General features: G+C 37.8%; 1 protein-coding gene across 2 annotated transcripts in view; it reads left to right on the top strand.

Moving 5' to 3' along the window:
* Positions 1 to 15,959, top strand: part of Ptn (pleiotrophin) — an 87,726-nt gene extending 71,767 nt beyond the window's left edge. Inside the window, exon 5 of one of the 2 annotated variants that reach the window (XM_090333369.1) lies at positions 15,205 to 15,959. In XM_090333369.1, the coding sequence (XP_090189495.1) occupies positions 15,205 to 15,257 (53 nt within the window). In that variant the 3' untranslated portion in view covers positions 15,258 to 15,959. Of the gene's footprint in view, positions 1 to 15,201 lie in introns of both variants that reach the window. The other variant, XM_090333368.1, reaches the window with a different exon arrangement.
* Positions 15,960 to 22,504: the final 6,545 nt, after the last annotated feature.

The raw sequence follows: 22,504 nt of genomic DNA, 5'->3' as shown, positions 1-22,504 counted from the left end.
AAAAAGATAAAGTTTTAATTTCTTTAATTTACTTAATAATTAAAACCTCATGTTTGTCTGGGTTTTTAGGTGCCACGAGATGTACCTTAGTTAAGTAAAAGGCGATTGATTTGAAGTTATTATCTAGTTTCCAGGGCACTCCAGGAGTACCAGAAGATCTGGCTTGGATGTTGCCAGGCCAGAAATAATGCAGCCAAAGGCAACAGAGCCAAAAAAAAAGTTTCTAATCACACCAAATGTGTGAATTTCCTCTCTGCTGAATGACCTACTCTTCGGCACATACAATGCAAAGAATCAAACCCTGGACACGCTACATTGTTCCTGCAAATCAGAAGCGGCTACCTCCTTTCTTGTCTGAATCACCATTCTCTCTAAATCTGGCCCCATGGTGTGTTTTCCACTTGTTTCATTGAAATATGTCTGCCTGGTAGGAAGTAGGTCACACAGAAAGGCCTGCTGCAGGAAAGTCTGGGAAATGTCTGTCTCGTTATCCAGACTCTTCTAACACAAAATTAGTGCTCTTGCCTTTGGGAGCCACAAGAATTTTATTCCCCATGGGGCTGGTTCATTGATCAGTAAACAAGAAAGAAAGTTAGAAAGGTTAGTCTACGCTGACAGCTCTATAGAAAACATCAGAGCAGAGAACTCTTATGGGGATGAGTAAGTTGGCCTGAGGGTGTGGTCTGTCTTCCACAGGGCTGAGAATCAGCACATGATGGGATTAGAAGATGGTAAGGTCAAACAGGGCTTCTGTGGGAAGCCTTGTGCCCACAGTCATCCCTATCCATCCATGAGCAGGTACTGGCCACCCCTGGTGAGCCTGTTCCATAGCAAAGCTGGATCTGAGGTTGGGGTTTGTGTGAGAGGCTCCAGTGAACGCTCCCTGTGGGCTACAGATGTGGCACTCCAATTCTTATTTGGAGTATTTGTAAAACTTTGAATGATTGTTCACAAGGTAGCCATTGGTTTCTACTTTATAAATGTAAGACACATGGAAGAGGTACTGTATGGTTGCTTTGGTTCTGGTAAACATTAGAATATTCCTTGGCCTTTGAGTTTGTCTGGCTGAGCCACATTCTGGGACAGGCAGAGGTGAGAGGACATGGGTGGGTGTCTGTGTTGCAGGTGTCTCATGGAGCGGAACGGTGATCTCTTCCTTCTCTCACCATTCACATTCTACTACTATAAACTAACCAGCACAGGAAAGCCTCAGTTCTTTTTTATTTCTTCCCAGCTACTGGAAGTTTCATCATTCCCTTTTGGGCAGTGGAGTGGCCTTCTCATAGGTCTCATACTTCCATCTTCTTTCCTGTGCAGGACACAGCTTTTAGTGATTGGCTGTCAAATGGAAAAAGGGTGTTAGCAAAGGGATAGTCCCAGCCTTTTGAATTGTTTCTCCATGTCAACAATCCTTCTGTAAATTCTTTCACAAATAAAAGAAGTTCCCTGACATTTCTCAAATTCTCTTGAGGATGAGCCCGGCGACATGGTGTACCTCTAATTCTGTACCTTTTGCATCAGAATGAGCTTTTGTCAAGTTGAGTTGACAGTGGACACCTCATAGCATAATTGCTCGGAGAAAGGACTAGTGTTTGATAAGTGTGCAGCACTTTTAGGACCATTCAGATTTCTTTTTCCAAATGAACTTCATGAGCATTTCTTTAGACAGTGAAAGAATGATGAGAAGAATAATAGTAGTAACCACAGCTAGTTACTGAGAGTTATGATTGTTTTGGGGTTAGTACATTTCTCACACGAGGTATCACGGAATGTCTCAAGACTAAAATATTTACTACTGTCCTCAACTTACAGATGAGGAAAGTGGGGATTTGGAAAAGTAAGACTCGTGGCCTAAACTTTTGCAGCTAATAAATAGAGGTCCCAGGACTTAAATGCAAGGCAATCATTTTCTGAATCTACTACCTTATATATTACTCTTTCCCCTCTATCTACTTAATACAGGTATCAAATGTCTTAGTACCAGGAAAATGAATTTCAGACCTCTCTGAATGCTTTAATGGGAAAACCTGCACATGACCCATCCTCACTGGACCCTAACCAGATCTTGGCTCCAGACCTTTGCCTCAGCAAACTCCTACACTTTAACAGCTGCCTACATTGGTCATGATCTCTTAGGCATTCATTGCTATTTCCTTATAGTACCTACAATGGTACTCCTACTTCTATTATTTATACTTCCTTATTCTGTAAAGCCTGCATCATTCATTTAGCACATTTAGTTAGTGCTATATGGCAGAAGTAGCATGAAGGATAAATTAATGTTCTTGGCAGACTTCACAGAAGCAGAGAGACTTGTATGGATGTAGCATACAGAGCAATAAATGCTCTAGAAGAGAAGCGTAGATTCTTTTGGCATCATTCCTAATTCACTCAGGTGTTTATAAAATCCATTAAATGTTGACATTGGAGCACACATATGGTAAGTACTACCAGTAATAGACAAACGAATGTCCTTCCCTGGTAGCTGGGAATTCTGGTGATTGTGGGTCAATAGTGACGATAAGGGCAAGTAATGATAATTAAAATGATGAATACATGTTAGAATAAATGACAGTTTATAGTAACCTGAATTAAGAGCTAGTGTGATACAGTGCATTAAGGAGAAGAACCAGCAAATATTGCTCTGAGAAGGTAATTTAAAAAAATGATCTGGAAGACAGAGAAGAAGCTAATTATATATGTGCTGTGAGTGAAGCTAGGCAAAGTTCAAAGGTCCTGAAGCCAAGATTAAGCTTTATTATTTCTTCTCTAGAACTAGAAAGTAAGATGAGTGCTAAACCTTTCCTCATTTTGACAAAGAAAACTGAGTGGTCAATGATGAGTTGAATCAAGAGGGGTTGGTTGACACTCTAATGATCACGAGGGCCTGTTTCTCTCCCTAAATGTGGGAACTAAGCCTTCATCCATGAAGACACTCCACCAAATGTACTAACCTAGACAAATGAATGAATCATGCATGTAGCTACATTGCTTTGGTCTGGCACATGTGCATGTACCATATTCATCTTAGCTCTCAAAAATCACTAAAAAACCCAGGAAGCACTAGAAGGGACCATTGGTGTGCCATGCCCATTTCTAGGACAGATGTGAGAACTGGGAAAAGTAAATACTAGAGGCTTTGCTTTATGTTGTCTCTGTTCATTTCCCTGGGTAAATTCCACACACAGAGGCTCATTAGCTGTGCACACAGAAAACAGCTATATAATAATGAGTATTAAGGAAAGAAATATAATAGAGCAATGTTCACACTAATTACCAATTGGGTTGAGGAACCTGATTTCTTACTCCCCCGAAGCTTTTGCTTTTCTTTCTCCTAACTTCAGAATTGAGGATTTCTTCTGATGTCTCATACAGCTATTGCTATTTATTAAGCATCTTTAAGGTATTTTCTGTTCATTGGATATTTATGATATGACAGACATGATGCTAAGTTCTCAGTGTACCTTGTCATCCACAATCATCATTGTGGCACCAAAGACTCTGATTCTCATTTTGCTGTCTAGGATGCTAGGTTACACCTTTTCCAAGGCCACCAGGCAGTGAATGCCCAGATACAAATTTCAAGTGAGGATGGTCAATTTTCAGAATATTTTTCTGCTGTTCTAGTATTTCCCATACTGAACACTCCTAGAAGAGTACCCATCATTTGTGTTTGTAGTTCACAGATAAAACATAGGAGTTTGGCCTAGTGGTAGAGTGCTTGCTTAGCATTCATGAAGATACATGTTCAATTCTTCAGTACCACATACATAGAAAAAGCTGGAAATGGTGCTGTGGCTCCAGTGGTAGAGCTCTAGCTGGGAGAAAGACCAAGGCTAGTGCTCAGGCCCGTAGCTCAAGCCCCAGGCAAAAAAAAAAATATCTATCCATATATGCACGTTTAGAGTCATTGATGATTGAATCCAGGTAACTCTTGGCCAATGTTTGTCTTAATCCTATAGTTTTCAAACTGGAGTGTTTTATAAGGGGATGCATTTATTGAAGTAATAAAGAGTGATATAGAGAATTCCATGGCTCTGTGGGCTTCCCGGCTGGTCCCTTATGGATCCATGATTACCTTTTCTGAGACTCACTTAGATCTCAGGTCTTGCTGTCTTGGAAACCAGGGCTGTGGGTGCGGGTACCTGCCATATCCCCAAGACTCCACTCAGGGCTGCCTCTGGGAGCCCACAGGGAAATCAGGGCAGGCTGGCTGGCACTCAGGGCACAGAGACAAGTCAAAAGAAAAACAAAGACTTTTTTCTAGAAGAATAAACAATATTCATACATGAGCTCATCAAAAGGACAAGAAGCAGGTACATTTATTCCCCCTGATATTCTGCTGCTCAGGCATCTAGTGGGGGCAAAGCCCAGAGATATTTGCTACAGGTTAACGACTTCACAGAAAATTGTTTTCACTCTACATGAAATAGAAAAACATTCTTCACAGATCTACACGTGGACACAAGAGAGTAATCAGTTCAGCTGCCATGAAGGTTGCTGTTAAAAATTCATAAAGAATGCAGGGAAGGGTACAGTTCTGCAGGATGAGGTCTTGCTGGAGCTGGAGATGAAGGACCCACGTACCTCCCTGTCAAGACAGGAGAGTGTCAGTGAAAGAGCAGCATATTTTTTAGTGAAACAGTGAATCTGCTGTCTTGGGGAGGTGAATCAACAAGCACATGGTGTTTAGAGGGGTCCACAAAAAGAGAAAGGGGAGAGGCTTATGCTGAGGAAAGAAAAGCCAAGTATTAACTTATCATCTGTGACTGCATGTGTACACATGTGTGTGTGTATGTGTTAGTGTAAGAATACATGTAGCTAACATATAAGGTTAATGTCAATGTATTCTGTGTCAGTGTTCAGATCAGGCAATTACCTCAACACACCCATGTTTTGCCCACTCCCCATTGTAGTTTAGAAGGAGAATCTCAGTTGCTTGCTCTAAAGAAGAGAAATGGAGAGAGAGAGGAGCAAAAATTTTTATAGAACAATCACAGGATTCCAGAACACTAACTTGACTTTATATTACACTTTGTATATACTGTGGTTCATAGTACCATTACTTACGTTGTATTAGTGCTATTGTTTAATATTATCATAGTTATTACCATTATTTATTACTAACATCCATATACTGACATATATCTCAGTTGCTTTGAATAATAACTGACATGTTTAAATGCACTTTACTGGCTTATAGAATAATTTCTTATTCTTCCATTAAGCCTATATATTCACATCCATGTAATTCACTAGCATGCTCAGAGCTGAACTTTTGCCTATAAGAAGATGTAGCCAGGAGATGAGCCATCCCCCAAAGGTTAAGAGCAAAATGGAGGCTCATCAAGTATGCAGATACGTTCAGAGATTAGAGATGCCTAGTTCAGATGTGTTTAGTAGAAATAAGCCGAGTTGCCTCTACCTCTACTCACTTATACTTGATAGAAAGCAAATGTGGAGCGTGGAGTGCTGATCACAAGTGAATGCTACTGCCATGAAACAGAGTTCATGTGCCAAAAGGCAGACAGACAGTGAAGAAAAGGACCTGTATGAAGGAGGATATGGTATGTGGTGGATAGCATGGAGGGATCCTGTGTACCAGCGTACATGAGTGTGCTTCACATTTCCCATAATGCTCTCCATGACATGGAGCAAGTGCTACCACCGCACAGGAAATCAAAGCAGAAACGATTACACACATATTTGAATGAGCTATTTCTGTGACTAATACAATTAGTATACTTTTGAAAACATGATTCTTTTGATTTTTTTGTATCATATTTTATGGTCAGGATAATGTATGGAGGGGTTATAGTTACATTTATCAGGTAGTGGGTACATTACTTCTCCAATCTTGATACTGCTTATATTTTTGTTCCCCTTTCCCCCTCCCAATCATCTTGTTTTCCCCTTCTCTTCTGTATTTCAAATAAACAAATAAGTGTTTATACAGTATACCAGCTTAACAGTCAGATACAGTAACCACATGAGATTAACCATGAGTGTAAAAAAAAAAAAGAGAAGAGAAATAACTTCTCATAGTACACTAAGAACAATAAGAGCTGGCACAGTGGCTCATGCCTACTCAGGATGTTGAAATCTGAGGATCAAGGTTCAAAGCCAGCCTGGACCCGAAAGGACCTGAGACTCTTATCTCCAATTAACCTCTAGAAAATGGAAAGCAGGGCTTGGCTCAAGGGTTATGTGGTAGACTTGAGATGAAGAGCTCAAGGATAGGGCCCAGGCTGAGTTCAAACCCCATGAACCACAAAAAGAAAGAAAGAAAGAAAGAGAGAAAAGAAAAGAACAGAACAATAATCACAAAGATAAACCTCTTGTTTCCATTTCTTAGAGCTCATTTCGTTTGGTGATGTTTTAGCAGGTATTGTTCCAAATTTTGTGTACATATACATATATACATAAATATGTATGGATGTACCTTTTATGTACCTATATGTTTGTATATGTTTGACTGTATATTTTTTACTCCAGTTTACATAGAAACATTTGGAAATATGATGAGTAGCTCTGGGTTCGCAATTCTGGCCAACTCAATGGTTGTGCATCCGTATTACCTCACAAGCTATATTATCGGTGCTGAAGCAGAGCTGAGGCACTGCAAGGGATTAGGTATTTCTAGGTGAATAGGTGGCTATGTCTTCCACACAAAATGAGCTACTTTAAGTAAGTTCACCAATCATCAAAAGGGTCTTTCTTGGTGCTCTCTAGGTTCCAGGGCAGACTGTGTGACCTTGGTGCACAGTGAGTTGCTGTGATTCACTGAACCAGCCTTCCACAGGTGAACTTGTAAGTGGTCTAAGGAAAGTGACCCTAATGTCTTTGCCTATGGACTTCTGTAGCCTCCAAATCTACAGTGCCCATTTCTGAGTGTATTATGTTTCTCAAGAAATAAATTTTTACCTCTCAGGAGCAAACTCTTATTTCTTCTCTAATCAATATTTCCATTGATTTAATGACCCAACACCACTTAACATCAGGGACAAAAGCTGACTCATTTAAAATCAGGCTTCCTTCAGTCACATTATTGCTTTAATTTTCCTGTCAGTTTTCTGTATGCACAGCACACAGAACCTAAGCAAGATCTTTTGCTAAAGAAATAAGAGAGACAGAGAAAAACAGAGAAAGAGAGCTAGAGATGGACAGACCCTGATAGACAGACACAGAGACAGAGTTTGTTCCCGAAATTCTCAACTCTTCTAGTCTTTGCTAAAGCATCCCTCTAAAAAGTCTTCAAAATAAACTTTAATATTGATGTCATTCTCAAGACCAGCTTCTAACTACATTTTACCCAGATTTTCTCAGTATCAAAAATCGGACAAGATGTTTATTTGTGCCAACTTAGATGACAATCCTATTCTTAAAGGAATGTGAATAAATGGAAAATAGATGACACAGGCTGTTTGATGATTTGCTTTTTGAGAGCCAGTTCACTGGGCTAGGATTTCACATACATTGCTGATAAGAATTTAGATTAGAACTTCCTTTCAATAAATAAAGTTGCCCGTTCCTATCTAGAGCTTTAAACATGTTCCACTCTTTGAACCAGTAAATCTTCTTTTAACCATCTACAGTGAGGCAAAATTTAAACATACAGTTTTTTTTTTGCAAGGAAAAAAAATCCATACCATTACATCATTATTTATAGTAACAACATTTGGGAATAATTCAGATAACATACACAAAAGGAAAGATTACAGGACTGGGAGTTTGGCCTAATGGTAGAGTGCTTGCCTAGCATGCATGAACCCCGGGTTCAATTCCTCGGTACCACATAAATAGTAAAATCTGGAAGTGGTACTGTGGCTCAAGTGGGAGAGTACCAGCTTTGAGAAAGCCCAAGGACAGTGCCCAGGCCAGTGTTCAAGCCCTAGGACTAGCAAAATAAAAGGGGGGAGAGGAAAAATTACAAATATTAGGGGATAAAATGACAAAAGAATACTATTCAGTCATTTTCAAAGTAAATGTAATGGCATGAAAAATTGATGCAATTTTGTCAATATATTTCTAATTAAAGTCATAGAAGAAAATATAAATAGAACCTACCATTAAACATGTTGTGGCTTAATTTGGGAATTGCGGGAAATTTCTGTTCATGTATGTGTACATTTTTGGTTATATGTGAGCCTATATATAGTACAATTAAAACCAGAAAAATAATTTTTTTAAAAGAATTAAATAACCTTGGAGAAATTCTCCTTTAAACTTTCTCACTCCGCCTATATTGTAAATAAACTTTTATTTCTCCCTAGCAACTCATTCTCATTTCAGATCATAAAATAGCAGCCAACTATCTTTGATCTTTAATATAAATATATGAACAATTTTAAATGACATATACAGATTAGTCTTGGAAACTTGTAATATCAACTCTTTGAGGTTAGAATCCTGTTAGGTGCACCATTCTATCCAAGTACTTAGATATTGGTATCTGTCACATAAAGGAAGCGGAGTGTCTATTTGCTCCCTGTATAAATGAATGTTTTGGAGACATTGCTAAAAATGTCTCATAGGTCATAATATCCCATTAAACCTTCAATGTTCTTCTAAGAAGGGTCTAGGTTTATTGTTACTGGTTGATGGGGGGAAAAATACCAGAATGAGAGATTTTCTCCACATCACGAGCTAGTCAGTGGTAGCCATGCATCAGAATTAATGCTCTAAGCTGGACTTGACTGTCAGCTTGATCCTGACCAAACTTCCTCATGGAGCCAAATGGCTGCTTTGCCCCTCCTTTCCTTCTTGCCCATTCATCTTTAGTTTTCTATTCAGAGTGAAAAAGAAAGTGGCTCAAAATTATATTAATTCCTCCTCATGCTTGTTTCCTGTCAGTAGTTTGAATTCTTTTAGAAAATGTGGCAGAGATGAGACTTCACATCCCTTGATTCATAGCAATAGGAAGAATCTGAAGCCTTGCAGAATTTATTTCTAAGAAAAGTCTCAGAACTACGAAGAGACTTTCAAGTATATCTTAAAACAAGCTGCTTCTATTTAAGCAGTACAAAGCAGTCCAAAGGTTTGTGTGTGTATGTATACAAAGTACTTGTGCATGCATGTGTGCCAGTCCTGGAGCTTGAACTGAGGGCTTTAGCACTGTCTCTGAGCTTTTTTTGCTCAAAACTAGCACAAGAGCTACATCTCTACTCTCAGTTTTTTGGTAGTTAAAAGATAAGAGTTTCATAAACTTTCCTGCTCATGCTAGCTTTGAACCATGATCCGTAAACCTCAGCATTCTGAGTAGCTAAGATTACAGATGTGAGCCCCAGCAGTACAATGATTTTGTACAATACTGTCTTCTGCCTTGCCTGAATCCCAAGGATTAGGAGAAATATCCCCATCTACTCAAAATCTGGCTGAAGGTCGCAAACCTACATAGTCAATCTACAATAAGATTGTTGTTTGATTTCGATGCAGTGAAGTCCTCAAAGGCAGGAACAAAGTATGTCACTCTCAGCCAGGCACCCTTTGCTCTTCCATTTTGACAGTGCGTCATTTCCCACTTGATTTCCTGTCCTCTGTACAACTTCAACCCAGGTGGGGCTTAGTGACACATAACCTAGGGTGTTATTTAATGTGTGTCATTTGACTTGGCTTTGTTCAGCATGAAATAAGGTACCTGCTGTTTCACATCGGGCTTGGGATCCTGCTGGTTCTTAATACTTTGCCCAGTAGCCACTTCAGGACTCTATTATAAAGCACTTGTCTTTACCAAGTGCTCCAGGCCAATTTCTGACCCTCATGCTCACAGAAAACATTCATCTCACTCTAACCTTGAAAGGCTAAAATCGTGGATTAGTTTTACCTACAGAATTACTTCAGGCCTCTGTTCCAAACAAGAAAAAAAATGTTTAGGAATCTGTATATAAAAAAAAATCAAACAATCCCCCCGAACACACACACACACACACAAAATCCTGACCATGCCTTTATCTGAGCTAGTTAGGAGGAAGAGGTGGGAGGAGCCTGAGATTAAGGCCGGCATGAGCAAATGTGGTAATGACTTACATCTAACAAAAATGCAAAACTGGAAAAATGGATTCAAAGTTAAAGCACTTGCCTAGCATGCATGATGCCCTTAAACCAATCTGCAGTATTGCAGAACAAAATAAAACACCAAAACAAAAGCACGTGTATGATATGTGCATATATTGATTGGTTTGTGTGTGTGTATGTGTTTTCTGTTGGTCATGAGGCTTGAATTCAGGGCCTTGGCACTGTCCCTGAATTTCTCTGTGTTCAAGGCTAGCATTCTACCACCTGAGCCACAGTACCACTTCCAGCTTTCTCTGTTTATGTGGTGCTAAGAAATTGAACTCAGGGCTTCTTGCATACTAGGTAAGCACTCTACCACTAGGCCATATTCCCAGCCCCAAAAATTTATGGTGGTTTTTTTTTGCCAGTCCTGGGCCTTGAATTCAGGGCCTGAGCACTGTCCTTGGGCTTTCTCAAGGCAGAGTTTTACCACTTGAGCCACAGCACCATTTCTGGCTTTTTTTCTATGTATGTGGAACTAAGGAATCGAACCAGGTTCTTAGTGCATGATAGGCAAGCACTCTACCACTAGACCAAACTCCCAGCCTCCAAAATGTATGTTTTTAAAAACAGATTAAAGTATATAACAAGTTTATACTAATGAGTTGGTGCTCTTTCTTTCACATCCAAAATTTTATTTATCCAATTTGTATGCAACAAAAATTTCATAAGCGCTTTCATGTGTCACTCATTGAAGATACAGATGCAAGAGACATGCTATTTCTCCTCATTAAGGGAAAAATTAGAGACATGGTTAACAGTTCAAGTCTGATTTTGGAAAAGCCATGAGTCACAGTGGAGTGTCATGGCACTTGTTTAATCTGAGAGTTCTGCCATGGCTTACTCTAAGGAGGTAGAATTTAGCTAAGGCTTTAAGAACAAGTAGGTGTTAGGTTAGCAAAATTTAGATAGGAGAAAAGACATCCAGACAGACAAAAATAAGCCTAAAACACAGGCATCAAGAAACTTACATGAAGAAGATAAACAAGACATGTTTTTGTCATCCTTCACATTTATTCCATTGCACATTTATATGCACATGGCAGTGTGCTAGCGGCTAAGGTACAACAGTAGTAAAGTGTCTGACCTCTCACAGACCAAGCTTTAGTGGCAATTGTAATACTAAACCAAAGTACACAATACACATGCATGGAAACATTACAAGGAAACCCTTACTACACTCATTGAAAAGCATTTAAATAATAAGAATTTCACAAAAATGGAAGGGAAATAGTTATCTAAGTAAAGAGAAATGCTTCTCACTTAAACCATGAGGTCAGATTACTAGACATGCTGTCAAGGTTGGAGGATGGAAGAGGAAAGCAGGAATGGAAATGTCACCAGGTACAGGTGAAGGTTTGTGAAGTTTCTCTCTAGAAGTAGGGTCTCTGTTTAGGGTCCTTGATTTCCATTGCAGAATAATGATTTCTGGACAAGTCACAATGGTAAGGAAACTTGCAGGGCTTTACTGAGTAAATATGTGAACAGGCTTGCAGTCAAGCAAACAGAAAGACGGATACACTCTAAGGGAGTGTGGCTATTTTAAAGGAGAGACAGAGAGAAGAACACAGCTCCATGGCAGTTAGGGGTATTTATAGGCTAAAGGCAGGGGGTCTGACTTTGAAGTTCTGCAAAGATAGGTATTTTATATTTCTCTAATTACTCCTGCTGTTACAGTTTCTGGGTTTCTGGATGTTTTGAGCATTTCCTCCAGGTAAGAGTGCATCCTGCTATCAAACAGATGCTTATCCTTGAGATAAGGAAGGCATACTGTTGGCTATATTTTGAGTAGTAGGTTGCATATGGAAGGCATACATCCTGCCAGACAAATGTTAACTCTAGTGGTGAGAAATGTATTTCTCAGGAAAGAATATATCCTGTTGTCTCTCTTTGAAGCAAAGATAGTGTTTCTTGGTTTCCAAGTAGCAATATTACTACATTACCTTCAGCAGGCCATTTATCCTGCTTCATTTTCCCCTAAATAACTTTAGTCCCTTAATCTTAAGGGAAATAGATGAATGAATATCTCCCTCATTTGCTTTAAGCTTGAGTTTTTGATTTCCTGGTAGTTGCTTACCTGCCTCACTTTCCCTAGTTTTCCCTGCCTCAGAAGCATGGGTTGGTTAGGGGATGAATGAGTGGATTTGAAGACCAAAACCTCTGGAGAATAACAAGAAAGGCACGGGGAATAGAAGTAAGTCACAGCCACAAAGGTTGGGATTAAAGGGAAATGTTTTGTTTGTTGTTTCTTTACCTGCTACATGAAAGGGATGAACTAAATTCTTTCTAGACCTTAGATTTCATTACATTATTTTAATTCAAAAGAGAGGCTAGGTTAAAAGCTTAGTTAGTACATTCTAACATTCAAACATTTGTAAGTTCTCAGACCACAAGCACTGAAAATGTTCCCTTTGTCACTAAAATGTTCATTAAAGTCAGGGAAAAAATGTGATTTTGATCAGAAGCAACCCCACTGACCCAATTGTTTTCTATTTGCAAAAATCCCACAACTTAATTATGTGAGAAATCAAGCTGATCTCATTATAAACACAAGCATGGCATTGCAATGATTTTTTTTTCCTGTAGAGTTCTCATTTTTTACTTTAGACTAAACAGAGTAGACCTCAGATCTGTAATGTGTTTGCAAAATGCCAATTCTGTTGGAAGCACAGATTGATTGCAATTATGCAAACTGAATGGACAAGTGTCTGCTCTCCTGGCATTTGGCAAATTGTTCATTAATGAAAGAAGAAATCTCAAGCTCAGGTAACAAATGAAAGCAGGTGTGCTCTCATCCTTACCAAGGAGAATTTGAGATTTCTATTTTCACAGTGTTCATGGAGATGGAAAACCTACATTAGCTACTTAACATAGTATACACTATTCAAAATAATTTCAAGTTTTATGAAATAAATATATACAAATATCTGAATACTCTGGTACCCCTTTAAATCTAGGTAGACAATAGGGCCATGATAAAACAAACATGAAAATACTGCCAATATCCAGTTTACTAGAAAGCTGAGGAGACTAAAAGCTACTGAGGATTCCTCAGGAAGGTACAGAAGAAAATTGAGATAGGAGAAACAGGCATTATATTCAAATTTATAATTCTATCTAGAATACATTACCATCAGGATATTTACTTTCTCATATATAGCTGTCACTTAAAATGTTAACCAAAAACTAGGGATTGCTAAATGTTTTGATACTGACTATGTTAATTATACATTTGCAATTATACTTTTTATACTTACAATTATACAACTGAACTTGGAAATTCTACCATCACCTTTAATAGGATGAATAGGGTTTTAAAAACTGCTGGCTCATTTGCACACAGCACGTCTTTAAATCCTATATAAAGGAAGCTGGGTGTCTGGGAGTGTGGCCTAGTGGTAGAGTGCTTGCCTAGCAAGCACAAAGCCCTAGGTTTGATTCCTTGGTACCACATATACAGAAGAAGTCAGAAATGATGCTGTGGCTCAAGTGGTAGAATTCTCATCTTGAAAAAGACCAATGACAGTGCCCAGGCCCTGAGTTCAAGCCCCAGGACAAGCCAAAAACAAAAGGAAGCTGGCTGGGACAGATGAACTGAACAGAAATACTACTTTACCACTTTGCTTAGTGTGAAATGGAGTTTGGGGCTGCTGGAAGAGGTGATTAGAATTCAAATATAGGTATGAAATTTCCTGGTGTTCAGTTTCAGATAGAAAATGTCCAATATTCTTGGCCAGCATCCCATCAAATTTTCTCTCACCATTGCCCTTGTGGTATTGTTGGATACAGTTCTTATGAATCAATGAACAATGTGGTTATCTCTGCTGGCATAATCTGTCTTTTTCTGCTGTGTACCTCAGTTAGTTCATGACTAGTCCATCTGTCTTGGTGATTTAAATTTGAAATAATTTTAGTTATGCAGAGAAATGTTCTGTTCCAGGTCTAGAATCACACTAATGATAACTGGACACCTTTGTCAAGCATGAACTGCTTTACAGTATTCTGTTTATAGTAGATCTCATATAGATCACTTAATCTGGATATAAATGCTACGGTTGCTATCCTAACCTGTGGTACTGTATAAAGAGTCATTTAAAAGTGAATAATCTGAAAACCAGGGCTGTGGCTCAAGTGGTAGAGTGCTTACTTTAGCATGCATGAGGCACTAATTTCAATCCTTACGACTGGGAAAGGTGTGGGAGAAGGGGAGGAAAATGACATTAAGTAATCTGAGACACAATGAAATTTATTAACTTTTCTGGAGTCTCATATTTACTTACAGATGAGATGAGGATGTGAACTCTGTCTGCCTCCAGAGCCTGTACTTAACCAGCAAGATTCTGCCATTTCTGTGTATGGAATGGGCAATGAGGCTTAGGAATAATTAGAAATATACTTTTATCTCCTAGCCTAGTGAGTCTGATCATATACTCTTTGGAGGCAAAGTAGATTTTCTGCTGCATTCCACATGTAGGAAAATAAAGATGAACAATGGTTAACTGGATAAAGATGGAGTCTTTTATGTAAATTATCCTGATTTTGACTTACATTGGTACCTTCAGCTTACTTGACGTAGGACTGGGAGTCCCCTGGGACAAAGTTTCAAACGGATTGTATGTATAACTGGTCCTTCCTATGTAAATAGATTGCTGGAGATATATAAGCAGATGGGAGATCCAGGGTAGAATTAGTTGCTCGGAAAAAAAATAAATGTTACTAATGAAGAGACTGTGAGAACTGATGGGACTCCTCAAAGTTCCTGAAGCTTTCCTTTTAGCAAAAAACTGGATAGTATTCCCACTCTTCTGTCTGCTGTGTTTGTTTTCTAAGCATAATTCCAACCCCAAAATTTTGCCTATCAGAAATAGGCAACTAATAGGATCAGAGGTTTGTAGATCAGATCACACAGAGAAGTCTAGCTGCTCCTTGCCAACTCTGGAAAACACATTCCAGGCCAAACATGCATATATGCATTCACATCTCACATTTCTCTCAATTTACCAAGAAAACTGCTATGAGCAAGCAAGAAGTCTCCATTTTATCTTTTAATTCCTGGCCAGTGATAAGGAAAGTTGCTTTCTCTCTGTGTCAGTTAGCAACTAATGTTTTTTTTTTTTTTCCTTTCTCTCTCTCATTTTTTAACCACAGCAGAATCTAAGAAGAAGAAAAAGGAAGGCAAGAAACAGGAGAAGATGATGGATTGAGATGCCACCTTCAGTGGAACACAAAGCAAGATCTGTTAACCATTGCATTTATACCTACTGTAGGCTTTTTGTTCGAAACTATCTCTAGCTTAAGTATACAATAGGAAAAACAAAGAGGAAAGAAAACTTTGTAGTAGTGTTTTTAAAATGCATACCATAGTAGCAGTAGGGGCTATTCTAAGGGATGGTAATACTATGTAGAAAGTTGACTTCTAGTACATGATACAGGATAGACAATGAGGTAAGTTTTTTGAAGTTATATGATATTTCACATTTAATTTTTTTACTTTTTTTCTTTTGACAGCAATTTAAATGTTATGACCTTGTAAACTACTTCTCATTAGATTTTTTTTCCCACCTAGATGACTTTTTTTCCCCCACTTGTGAAAAAAAATATAGGTTAAGCACAATAGCAATAAGATGTAATCACTATTTGAGGAAAATATTCCTGCTTTCTGCCAATGGATTTTTTAAAAATGTAGTCAGAAAAATGACTGGGGACAGAGAAACAGAGCAATGATCTAGTACAATGTCAACTTCATTGTTTTCTTTTTTTTTCAAGCAAAACATTAAAAGAGGAAATTATTTCACTTTGGCAGAAACGTTTGTTCTTTTGATGAAATTTTTTTTTCATCTGAGGAAAAAAGTGCTAGGAAAATAAATCAATGTGATGCTGAATAAAAGGTGCTTTGTGTGCAATAATTTGATATTGTAACTCTTCTTTTGTTACCTACACAGTGAGAACTTATAACACAACTAGTTACATCATCCTTGACCACAAATGTTTACACAACTTTTTTGAGGGAGTGGGGTACTTTGTAAAGAATACATATTCCTAAGTCAAAATGCCATGTCTGAAATGCCTCAAAAACTAAACTAAACAAAACAACAACAAAAACAAGCAACTTTAAGGATAGATGGAACAGTACAATGGAAAATTCCACCCCTGATCTCATGTGATGGATTATAGTTAAAATATGAATGTACTAGAAATAACATTGTGTAGAATTATTGTAGGAATATAGGGAGTATAAGGAAGATAAATGAAATCAAGTGTTTAGAATTAGGCACCATCTTCAAGAATGAAGGCATCATTCATTATGAATATGTAAACATTCTAATTTTTTAAAAAATCTAGAGCATTTCTTCCAAATATTTTAGGTAAGGGATACTCAATAGGTGTTAGTACTTAGTACTATTGCAATTCCACAAAAATGCCAAAGTGACTGCAGGTTTGATGGGACAATGTTCTTCCTTTATTGAACATATTTGGCTAAGTACCATACAAATCAAGGTCACAGTAAAAAAATACAAAAGTGTAGTTTGTACTTACTTTCATGAACCAAGAATTCCCACTCTATTAGATACCATAAGTGCCAAAGGCTGGTTGAACAACTTCTTTATCAGCTGGACAGTAAGCACAGTTTTTAAGTTGTCTATGCTTCTACCATTCGAAGACATAATATCTCAGAAGACTGGCTGAGATTATCTTTGACATATTACTCTTGGCATAGTCACCTCTAATTCTAAGGTGGTAAAACTCAATAAGTCCATATTCATAAGAGATTGCATCCACGGATCTGGGAATCACTATAAAATAGATAATTATGTAATAGTTTGATGAGGTACATAAGGGGTCTTGGAAGTAAACTACTTTGGCCATTTAATCAGCCCAAGGTAGAAATGTTGGGGATTCCATCTCCCCTGAAAAGAATAGAACAGAAGAAGGATAAACATGCAGGCATCCTATGAACTGGTAAAGTGCAAACAACAGGCGCATGAATAGTAAAGATGGCCCTTTTATAAGCTGACCCAAATGGGAGAAAGTATTCATGGAGATGGATGGAAAAGATGAAAGGGAAATTTGTGTCTTAAGTGGGACATTAATAGCAGAGTTCCAAAACATTGGAATGATGGAAGAGTCCACAGCAGATTTTATAAGACTCTTCACGAATGTAGCTATTCCATGAAACAGCAGCCCATGAATCAGTAATGAGTTAAGGTGAACCAGAAAAAAAAATCTCCCCAGGGAAAACAAGTCCTGTAAGTAACCATGCATTCTCTTTTATGCAGGAGGCCTGGCAGAATGCATCAGAGGCTAGGGGTTTCTGCTGCATCCACTATGATTCTTAGCAAATCATTTAAAATCTCCCTAATTTTTCCTTAACAATAAGGTTGGAATGCTAATCTCTCTTGCATAGGGTGTAAAAAGCAACTTTCCCTAAGTTTTGAGAAGTGGTTTAATCCAATCTCACAATGTTGAACATCTTACTAAATAACACAGAAATAACGTGAATATACTTTCAAAGAAAAAAAAAATACAGCTCCTCACATCACCAATTCTCACAGTGAAGAAACAAACAACAGAAAACCAGACTGTGTTTTAAAGACTGTCAGAGGAACCTCTTATTCCTACATATTGTGTTTTCTGTCACTCTCAAGTTTATTAAGCCATGAATATAAGAAGAAAAATGTAAAGAAGTGATCTGTATTTTTTCAAATACTTAGAGTGACGTCAAGCTTTCCATCTATTAATTGGGATTGTGTAAAGCAACCTGGTCAAAACATTGATCTAAACAACCAGTGCAGGGCTGGGAGTTTGGCCTAGTGGTAGAGTGCTTGCCTAGCATGCACAAAGACCTGGGTTCTATTCCTTAGTTACCACATACATAGGAAAAGCTGGAAGTGGTGCTGTGACTCAAATGGTAGAGCTGTAGCTTTGAGAACGCCCCAAAGACAGTGTTTAGGCTCTAAATTCAGTCCCCAGCACTGGCAAAAACAAAACAAAACAACAAAAACAAAAAAACAAAGACCAAAAACAAAAACAAAACTGTGACTACAAATGTCCTTTTTGAGCTCAGGGTCTGTATCCCTCAAGCTGTCCAGTTTGTATGGATGTCTTCATCCTCCCATGCATGTGGGTTATGAAGAAAAGGATATTGGCTAAAGACTCTGTAACCTCATATGCCCCTCGAATATACATGCCTCTGGAATAGGTTATCCCTTCCTCATATCTGTTACCATTGCTAGAGTAGAAATGGCATGTTGCCAAAACTGAAATGATTTCATTTAAGTCTTAAGAAAGGGCAGGATCCAGTCCTTTCTCTATTGCCAGATATTTATGAGTACAAGAATTTTCCTCCATAATATTTAATTCTTGGCTCCATAATTTTGAAATTCTTGAATAACTTTTTATAATGAAGACTATAGGTTCTTATGAAAATACTGAATGAGGGCTCAAGAAGGAAAATTTTATCACTGGAAATCATTTAAAACTCAACATATGGATTAAATGGTAGAGTGCTTCCCCTAGCAATCATAGATCCTAAGATCAGCTCTTTCTATCTGAGAAAAAAAGAATAGCTCCTCGATCTAAAAAATTATTGATATAGCAACCATTAGTAATGGATTCTAATGGAGTAAAACAGGGCCTTTTCTTTTCCTTTTTACCCCAAATGATAAGGTAAATCAGCATACTTGGATAGAGAATGAAAAGTATTTTTATCTACTTTTTAAAAATTTAGAGTTTTAGAATACATTTATATGAAATGTATATAAAAATGAATATAACATTATGCTTAACATCCAACAAGTAATGTCTATTTCAAACTTATGCTTTCTCTGAATCCATAGGAATAACAACATAAAAAGAAAAATATGTCATACTCTTAGAGATTTGTCCTTCCTCTCCTGCTTTTTGTTCTTTTCCATTCTTTACTAGTGAAGGCTCTGAAATATAAATAACCATACTGTCAGAATCACAAGAACATACGTATAATTTAATGACATCTGAGTACTAAGAAAGTAAAGTAGATTTACTATTAAACTTATTTCAGAAAAAAATTATAGCATCTAATTTCTATGAAATGTGTTTGGGGAGGCAAACAATCTCAACAGGCAGATACTGATATAATTCCTATGCCTCTACACATCAAAATTACACATCAACAGTAACTTCCTTGTGGGCTTAGCTAAGGAGTTTATGGAGCTGGATTATCTCTGTTTTGTTTCTTTTGTTTAAACAATCACCTGCAGAGCATGTACTTAGCATCTGAGAGAGAGAAAACATGGAAATCCAGACATTGTGCATGGATCTTCTGAGAGATTCCCTGGAGAATCCCTTACACCCAACCCACTCATGGTAGATAAAGAAACATGATCTAATGTAAAATGAACCTCAGAGTATAACATTTCCTCTCTCTTTTATTGCTACATCCATTAAAAATTGGCTGAAGTTTAAAATATCTTAAGTTTATGAGATTCCTGGAAGCCACAGAGGGAGATACAGCCACAAACTCAGAGGTGGATTGTGTATCTTAGTAAATTAGTGCTAGTAGAAAATCTTTCTGTCTTGCATGAACGAATCTTGAGGGAAACAAGAGCGTGAACAATGCACCTGCTTTATTAGTAAAACATGAAGGAAATCTGAACTACTGAACTTACTGACACCATTTTCCATGTGCCTTCTTTGCTTGAAGAAGTAATGTGTTTCACTAGAGAAAGTAAGATGGTCCTTTTAGTACCTAATCTTCACTGGCTCTCATCTTACTTTTTCTTGCTGTTACTAACCTCTTAAATCATTCTCTTTTCTTCCTTTGTATTACATGCAGACTCTAACTTTCTAGAAGCTTCTGTGGCACAGCTACTGTGTCCTTGCTGTTACCTAAGGTGCCTTCAATGTAATCCTCAACATATTCACCTCTTCCAGGCTTTGGTTACCCTGCAGGCCATCTTTCCAGGGGCCTTCTCTGGCCATTGCATTTATATATCTCTTCCTGTTAGTACTGATACATTAAGCTACAATATGATCTATAATTTATAATTACTATATATTATTTATTACATAGAGCTATTTGTAAAAAATATTATCAGTATTTTCCCTAAGAATCAAATTTTATAATAAATTTCAAAAGCATAAAAAAGTTTAGAAATGGAGGCCGGGAATTTGGCCTAGTGGTAAGAGTGCTTGCCTAGCATGCATGAAGACCCAGGTTCGACACCTCGGTATCACATATATAGAAAAAAGCTAGAAGTGATACTGTGGCTCACGTGGTAGAGTTCTAGCCTTGAGAAAGCCCAAGGACAGTGCTCAGGCCCTGAGTTCAGTCCCCACAACTGGCCAAAAATTTAGTATTTGTAACAATTATGAATGGGTTTTCCATAACTTCTTTCTGTAGTAAAGAGACAGAACATTCAGGAAGACTAAGTAGATTGTAAACACAGAACTGAAGAACAAAGGAGTTGTATAAAAAGCTAAGTCTTATTCTCTTTTCTGTTCACAAGTATGTAATATAAAAGTTATATGTAAGTATATACATATAGCTTCTATTAAAATTAGAGACCCTGAGCTTGATTCTGTTTTCCATATATAAGTGGATATTGGATACTATAAACTTCAATAAAAGATGCATTTCCCAATAACATTCTAATAGCAAAATTTATAAATATTAACCTTCAATTACAGCTGAGAGATAACTGAGGTATTACTGTACATTGATCCACAAAATACCTTCAGAGCTGTTACCAAGTCTGGAAAATTGTACCTTCTGTTATGTTGAGCTTGAAACTTTTCCTAAACATATTTTTGCTCTTTATGTAAGTATGAAGGAATGAGTTTTACCACAGCAATGATATAAGAGCCATAAAATTCTAATTACAATAATTAACAACCAATATTTGTTTCATGGGGTTTACTCAAGAATCGTACACTACGGAAACACGATAAACTCCAAGTATTATAAACATGAATTAGATTCTTAGTGGGAACGCTGCTTTCATTTCCTTCTTTCTTTCAATGAAGCTGAAAAAACAAAATCATATGAAGAAAAAAATGTCATAACTAAACGTTTTCTCAAAGTAATCAATACATCTTCTTCCATACTGTTCTCAGCAACTCTGAAGTTTGCATCCTGTGGACAATAGCCCAGGCATCACTTTTCAGATGGACAGACATTCTAGATGTATTCCTGCCTATCATCTTCCTTTCTGCTAGTACTCAGATAGTACGGGTTTACTTACCCACCCTCAGAACGATGCCTGAAGGGCCTTATTCATGGCACAGAGGGCACTGCAACAGGTAGATGACTATGGCCCTGTCTGAATTTGCTGGTCCAAAGCAAGTTTGGAATGATTTTTCCAAAGTTCAGCCATTGTGAAAGCTGTAGGGCTGACTACACCTATGGGGTTAGCGTTGCATTGGGGGAAACATAACATATTAAATGTAGTGAACTAAATATCTGTGTTCAGTTAAAGTTCAATTTCAGACAAACAATAAATACATATTTTAGTATGCACACAATACTACATGTAATAGGCCTAAACCAAAACACAAAATATTGACAGATGATCTGACTTGAAAACTTTGGACAACCCTCAATTATACCTGGTAACCTTTGGACATGATGTAGAGATTGAGGTGATGGTCTTCATATAGCATTCTTGAAATACCCTAGAAAGCTAGGGCATGACTGAGAAGCTTCTCTGTGATATGGCATATACCTTGCCACCAGATAAGAGAGATTTCATTGATTTGGAAGAATTTCTTGGGACACCTGGCTTTGCATCATGTTAAAAAAACATAGGGAAGCCAGACGCCAGTGGCTCACAACTGTCATCATAGCTTTTCAGGAGGCTGAGATCGGAGGATCGCAGTTCAAAGCCAGTCCAGGCTTTGAGACTCTTATCTCCAATTAACCACCAGAAAACTGGAAGTGTCCCTCAAAGTGGCAGAGCAGTAGCCTTGAGCTGAAGAGCTCAAGGACAGCATCTAGGCCCAGAGTTCAAGCCCCACAACCCCCCCCCCAAAAAAAAAGAACCCAGAGAATCCAATTCACTCTTATGGAAGCAGTGAGAGGGCAGTGGGAAGCAATGATTCACGGGAATCTTGATTCTTATGACTTTAAGGACATTCCGAGAATTTAAGAAAAGCATTTGATGATGTCACATTGTGTATGCAATAAGGCTATTAAGAATGCAGTACTAAAAGGTGATCAGCCTTACCCAGGACTTCAATGAACATTGATGTCAGTGCTTGAAAACAATAGCCAGGAGGCTGCAGTTACATGAGGAACCAGTTAAGTGTTAAGACATGGATTCTGTGTTTCTTAAGAGGTAGATACTGTATTTCTAGAGATAAAATAATAATAATAATGCAAATTGCCCATAATACATGTACTGAACACATGTAACTAGGAAAAAGATAAGAACAAAAACAAGAGGCTGAGGGCATTTGCTCCTTCTAAATAATT

This window comes from Megascapheus bottae, chromosome 5, assembly GCF_031878675.1.
Source record: "Megascapheus bottae isolate mThoBot1 chromosome 5, mThoBot2.hap1, whole genome shotgun sequence".
Classification (NCBI taxonomy): domain Eukaryota; kingdom Metazoa; phylum Chordata; class Mammalia; order Rodentia; family Geomyidae; genus Megascapheus; species Megascapheus bottae.
This window is presented reverse-complemented; position numbering and strand designations above follow the sequence as displayed.